Source organism: Gopherus flavomarginatus, chromosome 5 (assembly GCF_025201925.1).
Source record: "Gopherus flavomarginatus isolate rGopFla2 chromosome 5, rGopFla2.mat.asm, whole genome shotgun sequence".
In the NCBI taxonomy this organism is placed as follows: domain Eukaryota; kingdom Metazoa; phylum Chordata; order Testudines; family Testudinidae; genus Gopherus; species Gopherus flavomarginatus.
Window position 1 is genome coordinate 103,364,346 of NC_066621.1, and position 13,276 is coordinate 103,377,621.

General features: G+C 42.9%; 1 protein-coding gene across 1 annotated transcript in view; it reads right to left on the reverse strand.

Annotated features, from left to right (window-relative positions):
* Positions 1–13,276, reverse strand: part of SPRED1 (sprouty related EVH1 domain containing 1) — a 117,109-nt gene that overhangs the window by 49,749 nt on the left and 54,084 nt on the right. Inside the window, exon 2 of the mRNA XM_050954855.1 lies at positions 9,685–9,859. Coding sequence (XP_050810812.1) covers positions 9,685–9,859 — 175 coding nt within the window. The remainder of the gene's footprint in view (positions 1–9,684; positions 9,860–13,276) is intronic.

A 13,276-nucleotide genomic window follows, 5' to 3' on the forward strand; every position in this document is an offset into this window, starting at 1 on the left:
AGCTGAGTGAGAGTTTTGACCTCTTGAGGTCTAAAATGTAATGTAAAATCAGAAGGAGGGAAGATGAGGTTGGGTCTATGTGTTTAGAATGACAACAAACTTGGAATAGTTTCCATTTTGTAAGTAAATACGTCAAGCGGTCAATTTTTGGCTGTGTAGCAACACGACTTTCCGCTCATCAGAGCATTCTGCCTCTAACCTTTGGAACTAAGATGGAGCCAAGCCTGGAGGCAGAGGACCTGCAGGCTGGGGTGAAGGATCAGCCCACTGTTTTGAGAAAAAGCAGGTGAGGAATGGGCCAAAGAGGAACAGGAGGGCATATTGCCATCTGTGTCAGGTAAGGGAGCCAGACTTGTCATGACCAGGAAGGGCAATCAGAATAACTCTCACTTTGTCTTGTTGACTTTTCAACGAGACCTTGGATAGAAGAGGGAACTGGGAAAAGGCACACAAGAGGGCCCTGTCCCATGGGAGGATCAGGGCATCTCCCAGTGAATGTTTCCCCAGGCTGGCCCTGGAGCAATAATGAGGACATTTCTTGTTCCAGTAAGTAGCGAAGAGATCCATAGTCAGGGTTCCCCAAAGGGCAAATATATCTTGAAGCACTTCTGAATTCAGTAACCATTCATGGTTGTGACAAAAATTCCAATAGACTTGTTGGCTGTCAAGTTCTGTACTGCTGGTAGACAGACAGCTGAGATGAGCACATTGTGATGGATGGACCAATTCCAAAGTTCGAGTGCTTCCTTGCAGAGTGATATGGAAGGTCACTTCTGTGGAAGACCATTTGCCCTGAACCTTGTGGTTGTGTAGGTGAGCTCCCCAGTCTATAAGGGAGGCATCCATCCCAGGGTGGTGAATCTGTGTAGTGGGAGGAATGCTCTCGCTTGTACTGCATCAAGGTTGGCGCTGATAAACTCCAGTCACTTTACCAGGGTTAGTGTGCAGCTACAATGAAGAGAACCTTGAAGAATACCTTACGCGGAGCAGTCTGTACTGATAATGATCCTGCCCCGAAGGTAAACCATAGGAAATCTCCTGTATGATGGTTGTACTGAGATATGGAAGTAGACATCCTATAGGTCGAGGGCTGGAAATCAATCTCCCTGCTCTAGAGCTGGAGCAACGTCTGTGCCTTCCCATACTGTTTAATGCCCTTAGATCTAGAATGGGCCTCTAACCTCTGTTCTCCTAGGGAATCAGGAAATAATGAGAGTAAAACCCCTTGCTCCTGAGTTGCACTGGGACTGGTTCAATGGCCCCTAGGCTTAACAAATGATATATTTCCTGATGAAGTAGACTCTCATGAGAAGGGTCCACATGAAGGGGGATAGGGCAGGGTTTGAATGGGGGCCACGATGAGGGACCAGGAAAATGAACACCTCCTGGTTGCTGTCAGACTCATCACTGGGGAAAGGTGGTGCCGTCTGGGGTATTGACAGTACATGGCCTGATGCCAAGAACGATTCTGGGTGCCAGGATTTGCTCAGTACTGGGGCCCCGGTACCGAGTAATGGGGATTGCAGTTCTTCCCCTACCATCACATTTCCAGGGTACCAGAGCTCATGCAGTACCCTGGGCTCACTCAATACCGCAAAGGAGTGTCCATGGTACTCAGTCGGTACAGATGGTTGAGAAGGTGCAGAGCACTTCCTAGACGAGAGTTTTGTTGCACCTGGTACAGAAAGTTTTGTCGGCGCCACTCTTTTAGAGATGGTACGGTGTCTTTCCCTGGGTACTGGGGCCACAGGTCTCCAGGGTACTAGAACCTATGTGGTACCATGGGCTCACTTGGTACCACAGAGGAGTGTCTGTGGTATGTTGCTGGTACCGATGGTTGGGAAGGTGAAGAGCACTCCCTAGATGGGAGTTTTGTCGCACCAGATACCAAAGGTTTTCTCCTGTGTTGCTCTTTTTGAGATGGTACAGTAATTGTCTGTCTGTCTCCTCAGGAAGCGGTACCATTGCTCAGTGCCTAACTGCCCGAGCCCCTGGCTTCTCCAGGTCGTGCAGCTGGTGCCACAGAGCTCATAGCACAGGCCCCCTTCTGGGTACCAGGCTTCAGTGTTGTTGTTGCTGTCAGTACCGAGGTGAATGAGGCCCTGGGGAGCCCCTCTGGCTGAGGTGGCCACACTGGGGAACCCCTCCAGCTGGCCAATGACTCAGAGCCCTTTTTATGAGCCTTTACAGGAAGAGTCTGCTCTATCCCCTTTCAAATTAAAAACTCCACGGATGATCCAGGATCAGCACCAGAGTCTCCTGGAGACTGAAGTACCTTCTCCATAAGGAGGAGTTTTAACTTCAGCTCCCAGTTCCTGCGAGACAGCTGTTTTAGCTGTGGCAGGTGAAGCACTTCTGTGAGGTTCTCCCAGGCACCAGACATAGTGTGTGTCTGGCCATTACAAGAATCAACTCCTTGCAGGAGAGGTGCCTCTGGAGCAGGGAGAGCCAGGCATGCCCCTGAGCAGGGGGCTAGCAGTGGGGAATGCAGAAAAAGGTCTTCTTTACTTCTCTTCTTTCCCCCCTTTTTCCTTTAAACTGAAAAAAACTTAAGAGTCTACTAAATGCCTGGGGGTAGATGGTGGGGATGCTCTCAGACAGTGCAGAAAAGGAAGTTTTTTCTCTCTCTCTCTCTCTCTCCTTAATTTTTCCTTTAATCCCAAAGGAGTATATATAAAAAAGGAAACACTAACTGTCACGGAGTGTGGGGGAGACAAGGTCCTGCACCCCCCGCTTCCTGCAATTCACCATGACTCTCAGCCAGTAAAACAGAAGGTTTATTTGGATGACAGGAACACAGTCCAAGAAGGTCTTGCAGGTACAGACAACAGGATTCCCTCAGTAAGGTCCATCTTGCAGGGTGGGGGAGGAGAGGAGAGCAGGGAGGCCAGAGCCCCGTTGGGAGGCCAGAGCCCCATATGGCTCCCCTCCATTTCCCCAGCCAGCTCCAAACTGAAACTCCCTCCAGCCCTCTCACTGTCCCTCCCCCCGTCTCCTCCTCAAGCCTTTTTTCCGTTTCTGGGGCAGAGGTGTTACCTGGCCTCCAACTCCCCTCCTGGGTTCTCATGTTACGTGCTCAGGTATCTTCCCTGAAGGCAAGTCTCCGATCCCCAATGCAGACAGTCCCAGCAAAACTTCCCCCGCAACCTTCCAGGTCAATACTCCCCACTCAGTATTCAAAGAACACATCATCAAGAACATTCCCAGTTCCTCACGCTAACTATTAAGGAAAACAAAAGAAAACAAAAACTACTTACTTATGCTAATGGCGCAGATAAGGAAGGGATGATTGCTCGCTCTGTTGGAGGCCAAAGGCAGCTGAGCGCTAGATAGCCTTGAGGCAGACCACAAGGGAGGGAGAGCACATGCCCGAGCTCAACTGACACTGCTAGTAAAACCTCTGATTAGAGACGCAGGGGAACACATATACCTAGCGTAGAGCACCCATAGGAACACTACTCGAAGAAGAAGAAACAGTTCTATGTATTTTAGCATGCAAGCTTATGGTTTAGCTGCTTTTGAATTTAATTAGCATTCTGGCACAAGTATGCATACTGTTCTCCCTGGTTTTCTGAGCCTGTATTGCTGGCATTCTGAGCAGCTTATGGGAGTTTATATGAATGCTGTTTACAAAATACAGTGTTTAGTAAATACATTGATGTTGCAACATTAGTCATCTATAATTCATTCAGTACAAAAATCTGGGTTATTGTGGTACAAATAGTGCATCAAGCCTTGGTTCAGGAACCAATCCCCCCTTCATACCATTGATTCCTATGGGAAAAGCGGTTTTGATTTACGTTTTGACTTACAACACAAGTCTTAGCAATGAATTGTGTCGTAAGTCCGAGGACTCCCTGTAATAAAGGAGGAAGTGTGTAATTATGTCAAGGGTATTTTGTGAGACAACGTTACATTCCAACAGAGATCTACACAAACTGAGTAAAGTTGTTCAATGGCAAGCCTCCTTTTCCCTCTCTTAAATTAAATCAATATCCTTGTTACCACCACTGTGACTTCCTTCCTAAACTACTATAATGCTGTCTGTCAATAACATGCAACATTTTAGAGAGACTGCACTGAGTTTCTTAAATTGACCCTTCACATGTAATTCTGAAGGCTCCACATAGGATCCAGCTAAAGTTTGTTCATCACTAATCTTTAACTTCTAGAGCAGGGGTCAGCAACCTTTCAGACGTGGGGTGCCGAGTCTTCATTTATTCACTCTAATTTAAGGTTTCGCGTGCTGGTAATACATTTTAACGTTTTTAGAAGGTCTCTCTCTACATACAATAGTTTATAGACATATAAAGTAAACAAGTTTTTTAAAACGTTTGAGAATCTTCATTTAAATTTAAACTAAAATGCAGATCTTATCAGTTTAGTGCAGTGGTTCTTAACCTGGGGTGCATGCAACCCCTGGGGCCGGGTCGGTGCACGGATAATTTGTGCTCTAGACAAGACTTCCACTTTGCACCCCCTTGCACATCGGTTCATTGAGGTGCAAATCCCAACGAGCCTTTACAGACCCCAGGGGCCAGCCATGCCCAGGGGCTGCTCCCCAGACCAGGTTCCCCCCTCCTCGCCCCCTGAACTCCCTTGGAGGGTGCACAGCCCCTCTTCCCCTCCGCGAGCCCTCTCCATCCCACCCCGGTGGCCCCCGCCCTGAGTCCACTCACTGGCTTTGCCGGGCTTGGGCCGCTGCAGCAGCTCGGCAGGGAGGATCTGCCTTCCAGAGGCACCGGAGAGCCAGAGCGCCCTGCTTGCAGCAGCAGCGAGCCCCAGCCATGGAGGAGCCGGCGTGGTGCAGGGGTGCAGCAACCTTACAAAGGCGGCGGCAGCACTGCTAGCGGGGAGCAGCCGCACCCCCCCATCCCTCCTGCCTAGGCTGCAGCCCGGCACACCCCCAGGGGCCCCTGCAGGCTGCAATGGATGTATATGGGTGCTAGTCCCTATGCGCCCCCAACTCCCCGCTCACCTAGGGTTACCATATTTCAACAATCAAAAAAGAGGGGAGAGCCCTGCCCTAGCCCCGCCCCCATCAACTTCCTCTCACTTCCCACCCTGACTGCCCCTGTCAGAACCCCCAACACCCCCTGCTTCTGGTCCCCTGACTGCCCCCTCCTGGGACCCCTGCCTCTAACTGCTCCCCAGAACCCCACCCCATATCTAAGCTCCCTGCTCCTTGTCCCCTGTCTGCCCCCTCCTGAGGACACCCCCCAGGACCTTACCCCCTACCTGTCCCCTGACTGCCTCAACCCTTATCCCCACCCCCACCCCAAGACAGACGCCTGGGACTCCCACGCCCCATCCCCTGACAGGACCCCCAGAACTCCCGACCCATCCAATCCTCCCACTGCTCCCTTATCATGCCCATGCTGGCCAGACGCTGGCTCCACGTGGAGGCAAAACGGGCTGCTGCGCGCACAGCCTCTCCCTCGCAGAGTGCGGAGGCAGCTGGAGGCGGGAAGCTGCGGGAGGGGTGGCAGCGGCTCACACTTTGTGTCATAGTGGTCTCTACAGGCTCTATTGTGGAGGAAGACAGAAACTTTCTCCATTCCTTTGACTTTAACAGTTGTAGTGTCCAACTTTCTTGGCTTAAGGACACAGTTCTGTTTCCTTCCAGAGCACTAGCAAACAACTTGATAGGGATAACACAACCAAATCTGAACAGAGTTGAGATTTAAAAAAAGCACAAACTTCCTGTCCATTTGCAGAAAAGAGAAGAGAATGGGCCAAGACTTACATGCTTGAACATAGAATTTACAATAAAATCATTCAAACTAGCAACTACACAAGTTTTAACAATGTAGGAAGGATGGTAATCTAACAGCTCTTAGCATCATCCATTTGTTCCTTGACTAAGGGTACGTCTACACTGCAAGTAAGCCTGTGCTTGAGCCCGGGTTGAAGTCTACCCCCCGCATCTCCATTGTAATTACACTAACCCAGGACCCTGCAGATCAACTAAAGCCACTACCCAGGGTCTGAGCCCTGTTGCTTTGCAGTATTGAGGCCGCCCCACTTGACTGGGATCCTGGGAGTCAGCTGGAAGTATCTCACAATTGTATGGGGATACTTCTTTAGTCCTCTCTATCCCAACAATCTAAAATCCAACCTATTGAAAACAGAAGCCCCCCTCCCCCGCCCCTTTGCAAAGAGCAGCAGCTCAAGTCAGCATTAACTCATTCTCTTCTGATCACTGATCTAAAAGCACACTATCAAATACTATCAAAGAGCCTCGTGGCTTTGCAATGTAGAGCAAACTGATCGAGAGACTTTTCCTAAACAAGCTGCTTCCTGGTAAAGTGTAGGGAGGGCAGTCAAGTTTCCCCGTCCCAGGGCGAGAGTGGTCACATTTCCAGGGCACTAGGGACTCTGGGATATTATTACTTTGACTTGGGTCTGTGCATTGCAATATGGACGCCAGAGCACTAGGTTCAAGCACACGTTAGAAAAAATCTTAAAATATGGTTAAAATACAACTGAGATGCTCAAGCCCAGAGTCACCTAACGAGAGTCAGCTGACTCAAGCCCCACTAACCCTGGGCTTACCTTGCAGTGTAGATATACCTTAAAAGGCTGTCTTACAGCTTGCTGTAATCCCTCTGATGAAATATCATTGTCTGAGGATGTCCCCACCTACCCTAGCTACTAGCTGGATATGGGGTCGTTTCTTTTATCCTAACAGTTAGCCTAAATCACCTGAGGTATCAGATCTTTCCTGTTGAGTCACTACATTAGCTTTTGGATTACAGCAGCTTTCCTCTGAAGTCAGGGACAACACAAATGTACAGCTTCCTTTTACTCTCTTACCAAACATCTATCCCCATAATTAGCTACACAGCAACTCCTTTTCCAAGCTGTATTGGTATCTGTATTTTACAGGAGTTTCTCACATTATTTGCTCAGACTGCACTGGAAATAAACTTCTTGCCTGAATTTAGTTATCTTCCTCACTCTACTGGTATTCATTTAAAGAGGCTCCTTCCCTAGAACTTAAGTAACATCTAAGTACAGGTGTAGTCAGGTGTATGTCAGTGGTACAGAAAAAAATACATTATTGAAATTGGGGATGAGGGCATACACACACACCAAAAGTTGATTGTTCTGAATGTGTATGAGATTCCAGAAAACTAGATAAAGGGTCTGCCCTCCAGGACCAGAGCATGCTCATGCCAAATGCAAAACCTCACTATCTTCTCAGTGAACTAGATACCAAATAGATCACATAAAGCAGAAACCAAAAACTTTGGTCCAAAAAATCCCGAACCACCACCACCACCACCACCACCACCTAATTTAATTTCCAACCCCTCACCTCACATCAGCTTGGTAAATCTGCCCATTTTCTACTTTTGCAATGGGCTTAACAAGTTCTAAAGGTTGTAGTTTGATGCTTGAGTAAATAATAAATTTGCACTTTATTTTCAGTTTGAATACAGAGTAATTAACCACTGAAACAGATTTCCAAGGGATGTGGTGAATTCTCTGTAATTAGATGGCTTTCTAGAACACATGCTTTGGTCCAACCACATGATGTTGGGTACGTTACAGGAAATGACCTGTACTATGCAGGAAATTCAATTATATGATCATAATGATACCATCTGGTCTAAAAATCTGTGTTCATACAACATGAAACTCCAGAAAACAACAATAACAAAACCCAAAGTAGTACTGAGCAAATATTTTCCTTTTTATATCCCTCCCACTAAGTTCCCAAACAGGAACTAAAAGACCTCTTTGCGCTCTAGAACCAGAGTAATGAGAAAGAAGGTCAGAGAGGATGTGTCTTGGGATTCCATGAGGAATTGCCCCAGTTTAGACAGCATAGCTGCTGGACATAGTACCAGCAAAGGAAGAGAAAAGTTTCAGACCTTCTATGTGAGGAACAAGTTTTGAGATGTCAGGACTTTGGAGGAGAAACTGTCTCAAATGGTAGCCTCTCTGGCTCAAGAAACTGGGAGCAGAGGATAAAAAGGACTGTTCAGGCAGAGACTATGAAGGCTATGGCTGCTTGCAAAGCAAGAGAAAAGGATTCAAAGATCATTTTAGCAAGCTTTCCATTATCTGGTCTGCAAACAACTCTTTGGGGATGCTTCCTGCTCCAGTCACTTCAATGGAAATGTTTTGTGTTGAGAGAAGTTCTGATTGAGATAAGAAAAAGAAGAGTCATTCCTGCAGTCTGAAGATAATTTAACTGACTTGTCTACATGAATATAGTATGGCTGGAATAGAAGGGAAAATCCATTTTCAAAGTTGAGTGGATCATTGATTTCACAATCTTTATCAGAGAATCTAAGATTTGGAACAACTGCTCCGATCTTCCTACACTCATTCTTAAGAGCTTCTTTAGATGAGATAGGCAATGGGTTGAAGGCTCTTTATTTGTTACAGGTGAGTGAATAAGATTCACCAAGTTTGTCAACTTCAAATACTGGTACCTTTTCCTTTATGCTGAACTAGTCCAAGGATGATGGGGAAAGTTTGCCCTCTTCCACTGATGACTTGGGTGATCCATCAGTTCTTCCGAAGTCAAAGCTCACCAAGAAACTCCTTTTAACAGCTTTTCCCTTTCTGGTCATGTCATTCCCTTTTATCCAATCAAAAGAGCGTGTTGCAGAGAGGGATCTGGCTGACAGCCTAAGCATGTCACAAGTTGCATTGTGCAGGGGGAAAAAAAAGACAGTGCTACTCTGATGGAATTTAGCACCTTATTAGAATCTTAGAGTTTATGGAGGTCTAGTCAGAGGCTGGTTAGGGCTAGGAAAAAAGGTTTGTGAGAAAAATCTAAACAATGTGGGATCACTAATACCCTCAGCTTCTGAGCCTGCTGGGTGCTGCACAGTGGGAGGAGGAAGAGGGTCCAAGGCTTTCAACAGGGTTTGGGAATCAACCACCAGTTGGCATGGGGACGGTGACAGCATCATAGGACCTCCTTCCTAGCCGCTGAGATAAAGGCAGAAAATTGATCAGTACTGGAGGAGCAGGTACTCACATGTAAGAATTAGCAACACAGATCTTTTATCCTAAAAGGAAACTGCACACTTCAAAAAAGAGTTTCATCTCTTACGTGTATGAAGAGTTCATAGCCCTGCAGTTCAGACTGTGTGGTTTTCAAGCAATGCAATGTTTTGTAGTATTTATTTTATCAGAGTCCAGACAGGTTATTTTCAAGCAATAACTATAGAAACTGCCTTACTCTAGGTGAAAAATTTGACCCAGAATAAAATGTTTATAGTTCAACATGGAATTCTCTCTGGACTTTTTTTTTTTTTAAATGAACTTCAAGAATGTTGCATGCTTGTACTTTTCTGCAGTTCGCTGTCTTGACTGATTTTGCCAATGCACTAACAGAAAAAAAAAGGTTAGTTTGAAGCTTCCTCAGAAAGACAGAGGGGAGAAAAACTAATTGTTTGCCAAAAAGTGTATTTTTGAACTTCTGAAAGGCAACACTTAATATTAGAGATACAGGAAGAAAATTTAAAAAAAAAGTCAAAAAATAAAATATGGTACTTGCTCTTTTAGGCATATGAATATTTAGACAGTGTAAAATCACGCAACAAAAAGTGGAAACGACTATGGCTAAGTTTAATTATTCTGTAGACCAACAACATGTAGGTGTTACTTTTAGGCTCTATCAAGTTATACATATGTTGTATTCATAATGTAATTTGTTACCGTTTTATCCCTGAGTCGTTCTCCATGGATAAGAAAATCAGCACAACTGTTCTCTTCTTGATGAATGGCTTTGAAGACCGTAACACAGCTTAGTCCACCCCCTCCAAGTGGTAACCATCCACCACTTGAGTCATCCCGGGTCATCACCACAGCTCGCACTCTTGCATAACTATTACTGAAAGAGATGCAACATGAACAAATTAGTTTTTCCATAAACACAAAATGGCTGAGCACCCAATCTTATTTGAAATACCACAACCACATTAATAAATAAAAATAAATGTCTGTTAAGTGCTTTCTGCTTTCCTAACAGTCAACTGAAAAGAGAGCAGATGCTACAACCTGGAAATCTGCCCAATATTAAACTAACTTTTAACATGCTTTTTATTTTAAATCTATCTTTAAAAAATTGTTTTGTATGCCTCTCCTTTTCCTTGGGTGCTTTTGATATTTCTTGTTGTGGTAAATATCTGGTGATCAGAGACACTAGGAAAGAAATCTTACCAACCAATATTAGCCTTCAATAAATATACAAATGGATTTAGAAGCCATATATTTAATGGTCTAACTATATCTAGGAAGCATCAGCTTCTGACTGAAGACTAATTATGAAGTGAGTCAGGTTTCCACTATCAGTTGTACAGAAAAGTAAACAAATGAGAAAGGGCTTGATCCTGCTCCCACTGAAGTCAGCTTAGGGCCTGCTCCTAATCTAAGAAACCTGCTTTTTCCCCCGGCTTGCGTTACAAACTATATGTTTTCACCAGTTCCATAAGTTATGTTCTATAAGCAATAAATAAAGAAATAAATAATAAAAGAAGCATATATACTACAGGGTCCTATGAATAAAGAAAATCTTAACTGACAATAGATATTTCTGCTGATTGAACTATGTAATTTTTATGAACACCTAAAACTACTTCTTGTACCGAAGTGGTATTTTTAAGAGATTTATTTTAGGACCATTTGCTCCCAACATCATCTTTTCTGTTTGATACATGATGGAATTTACTTCCAGTTTACATAGCTCTTTTGAAATACTGCAAAGCAGAGAAATCTAAAAATTGATTTAAAAAGTATGCTATATTATTTCTTCAAAAGTCTCCGCCAACTTGGTTATTTTGTTTTTAAAAAATGGAAATGCTAGTTTGTGACCTCCAATTTGCAACTTGTTGTGTTTAAAGAAATTAAAGAGAGCACATGGTTTACCCAGGAACCTGTGTGATCATCCCCTTTGCACAATCATTTATGCACTTTATAAAAAAGCAATCCACTATTTTACAAGAAATGAGGACCATATGTTTGGCTTATACTGGGTTTCAGAAATAAAGTTTGCATAGTTATGCCACCTGAGTGATGTTATATGAACTATAAACATTGAACTAGAAATTTACAAAAAGATATCTGTACAAGAGTACTATTTATAATCAAATGAAACTTTTTGGGATGTGGGAGAATGTTTTATTTCACAAACTGTTCAAATTTAACACATTAGGAATTTCTGATATTCCATGCTTATCTTTTCAAAACCTTTTAACACACCAGAAGTCACTGTTGGGCTTTCTTGCTTTAACTTGTAATTCAAATAAATAAAATAAGCATTATGATGTAAATATCTAATGATCAAATACATAAAGTTGTGCAAATGGGGCTGTACAAAGTGGAAAATGAAACAAAAGTACACAAGAACATTTTAGCTAGGGGTGACAAATGAAATACAAGTTGTTCACTGAACCTGTGTCGTTCGTCACTAAAAATTGGTAGCTAAAGTAAACATTTGCTGCGGTTTGTGTAATGACACCGATGGGCACCATTTTAGCACCCTTATCAATTAGCGGCATCTCCTTCACCAGGGACATCCCAAAAAGCATCAAGGAAGCACTGCCACACACTCACTCATTCTTATAGTCCCAGAAGCAGCCAGATAACCAAGTACGAGTCTCAAACTTAATTTTTCACAGTGCAGTATTACTGCAAGTCTAATAATTGGTCTCAGACCTAGATAAAGAGAATTTCAGTTGTAAAGACAAGATCTTACAGTGTCTGCTTATATATTTAAAATCCATTTGCTTCAGACTTTCCCTGGTCACTGCTCCCTTGACAGCATATAAGCTGCTCCTTCTGAAGGAAATCAAGGATATTAGGGCTTCCCTGTGAATTAAGGGAAAGAACAGTGCGCAATGCCACAATCTTGTCTGACAAAATATTACATTTCTGCTCTCTTCCACCAGGCCAACTTCAAATTTAATGTAAGAAAACTGAAGTTCACAAACCAGCAGAATACAGTACCTAGAGAGGTTTCAGAACTAAAGTTTAGTACTTTCCTTTGTACATTAACAGAAGTACTGCTACTTCCAATGTTACTAATTTATACTTTTACTATATCCCCAAATACAATTTACATAGATATAGAACTTCCCTTTGTCCAAGAGCTCTCCAAGTTACAGTAACACCATCTTCACATTTAACCTTATGTTTAATTGTATCATCTAATCAAGTATATTGAACTATGACTACATTTAAACCATAGACATTTTGAACAACTACTGTGAAATCCATTTATACAACTGATAAAGACCAATTAGTGCAAGATTCCAAAATAAAAATTCCCAACAGAAATAAAGATGGTACAGTACATTAACAACCCCTTCACTAAAATGATGAAAATTTCTCATCCAAAACATCAAAGGAATAAACTAGGGCTGTCAAATGATAAAAAAAAATTGTGATTAATCGCAGTTTTAATCACACTGTTAAACAATAACAGAACACCAAATTTAAATTCATTATAAAATATATTTGAAAATGTAGAAAAATATCCAAAATAATAATAATAATAATAATAATAATAATAATAATAATAATAATAATAAATTGATTTCAATTACAACACAGAATTCAAAATGTATAGTATTCACTTAATTTTTGTTACAAATATTTGCACTGTAATAAAGATAAATAAATTGTATTTTTTTCAGTTTACCTTATACAAGTACTGCAGTGCAATCTCTTTATTGTGAAAGTGTATTATGTGGGGAAACGGGGGGTGGGGGCGAAGGAATTAGAGGTAGGACCCTATAAATGGAAACAAACTTGTCTTAGCAATTGGCTGAACAAGACGTAGGATTGAGTGGACTTGTAGGCACTAAAGTTTTACAGTGTTTTATTTTTGAGTACAGTTAACTAACAAAAGCAAATCTATATTTTTAAGTTGCACTGCAACAACCAAAAGGTTAAATTTTTCAGTATCTTTTGCAAATACAGCAGAGATTGCTCTAACTTTCATGCCATTGGAGCTATTAGTCCGTAAAATCTCTAACACTTCACATGTTCATGTGCCCTAGAACTCAATCTACACTTGGGAATTTTAGGAACAAATTCCTGCTGGGTGCTATCCCTGGCTTCCGTAGACAAGATTCCAAGATCTTTCAGAATTACCAGCACTGAGTCAATTAAATCTATGACATGAGAGTTTTAAACAACTGTCAAAGGTTTAATTGGCATAGTGGTAAACAGAACTAGAAGTCTCTACTTAGTCTCACAAGAGCTATCACAAACAGATGAAAAGGGGTAGCAGCCTTACAAAGTCTTT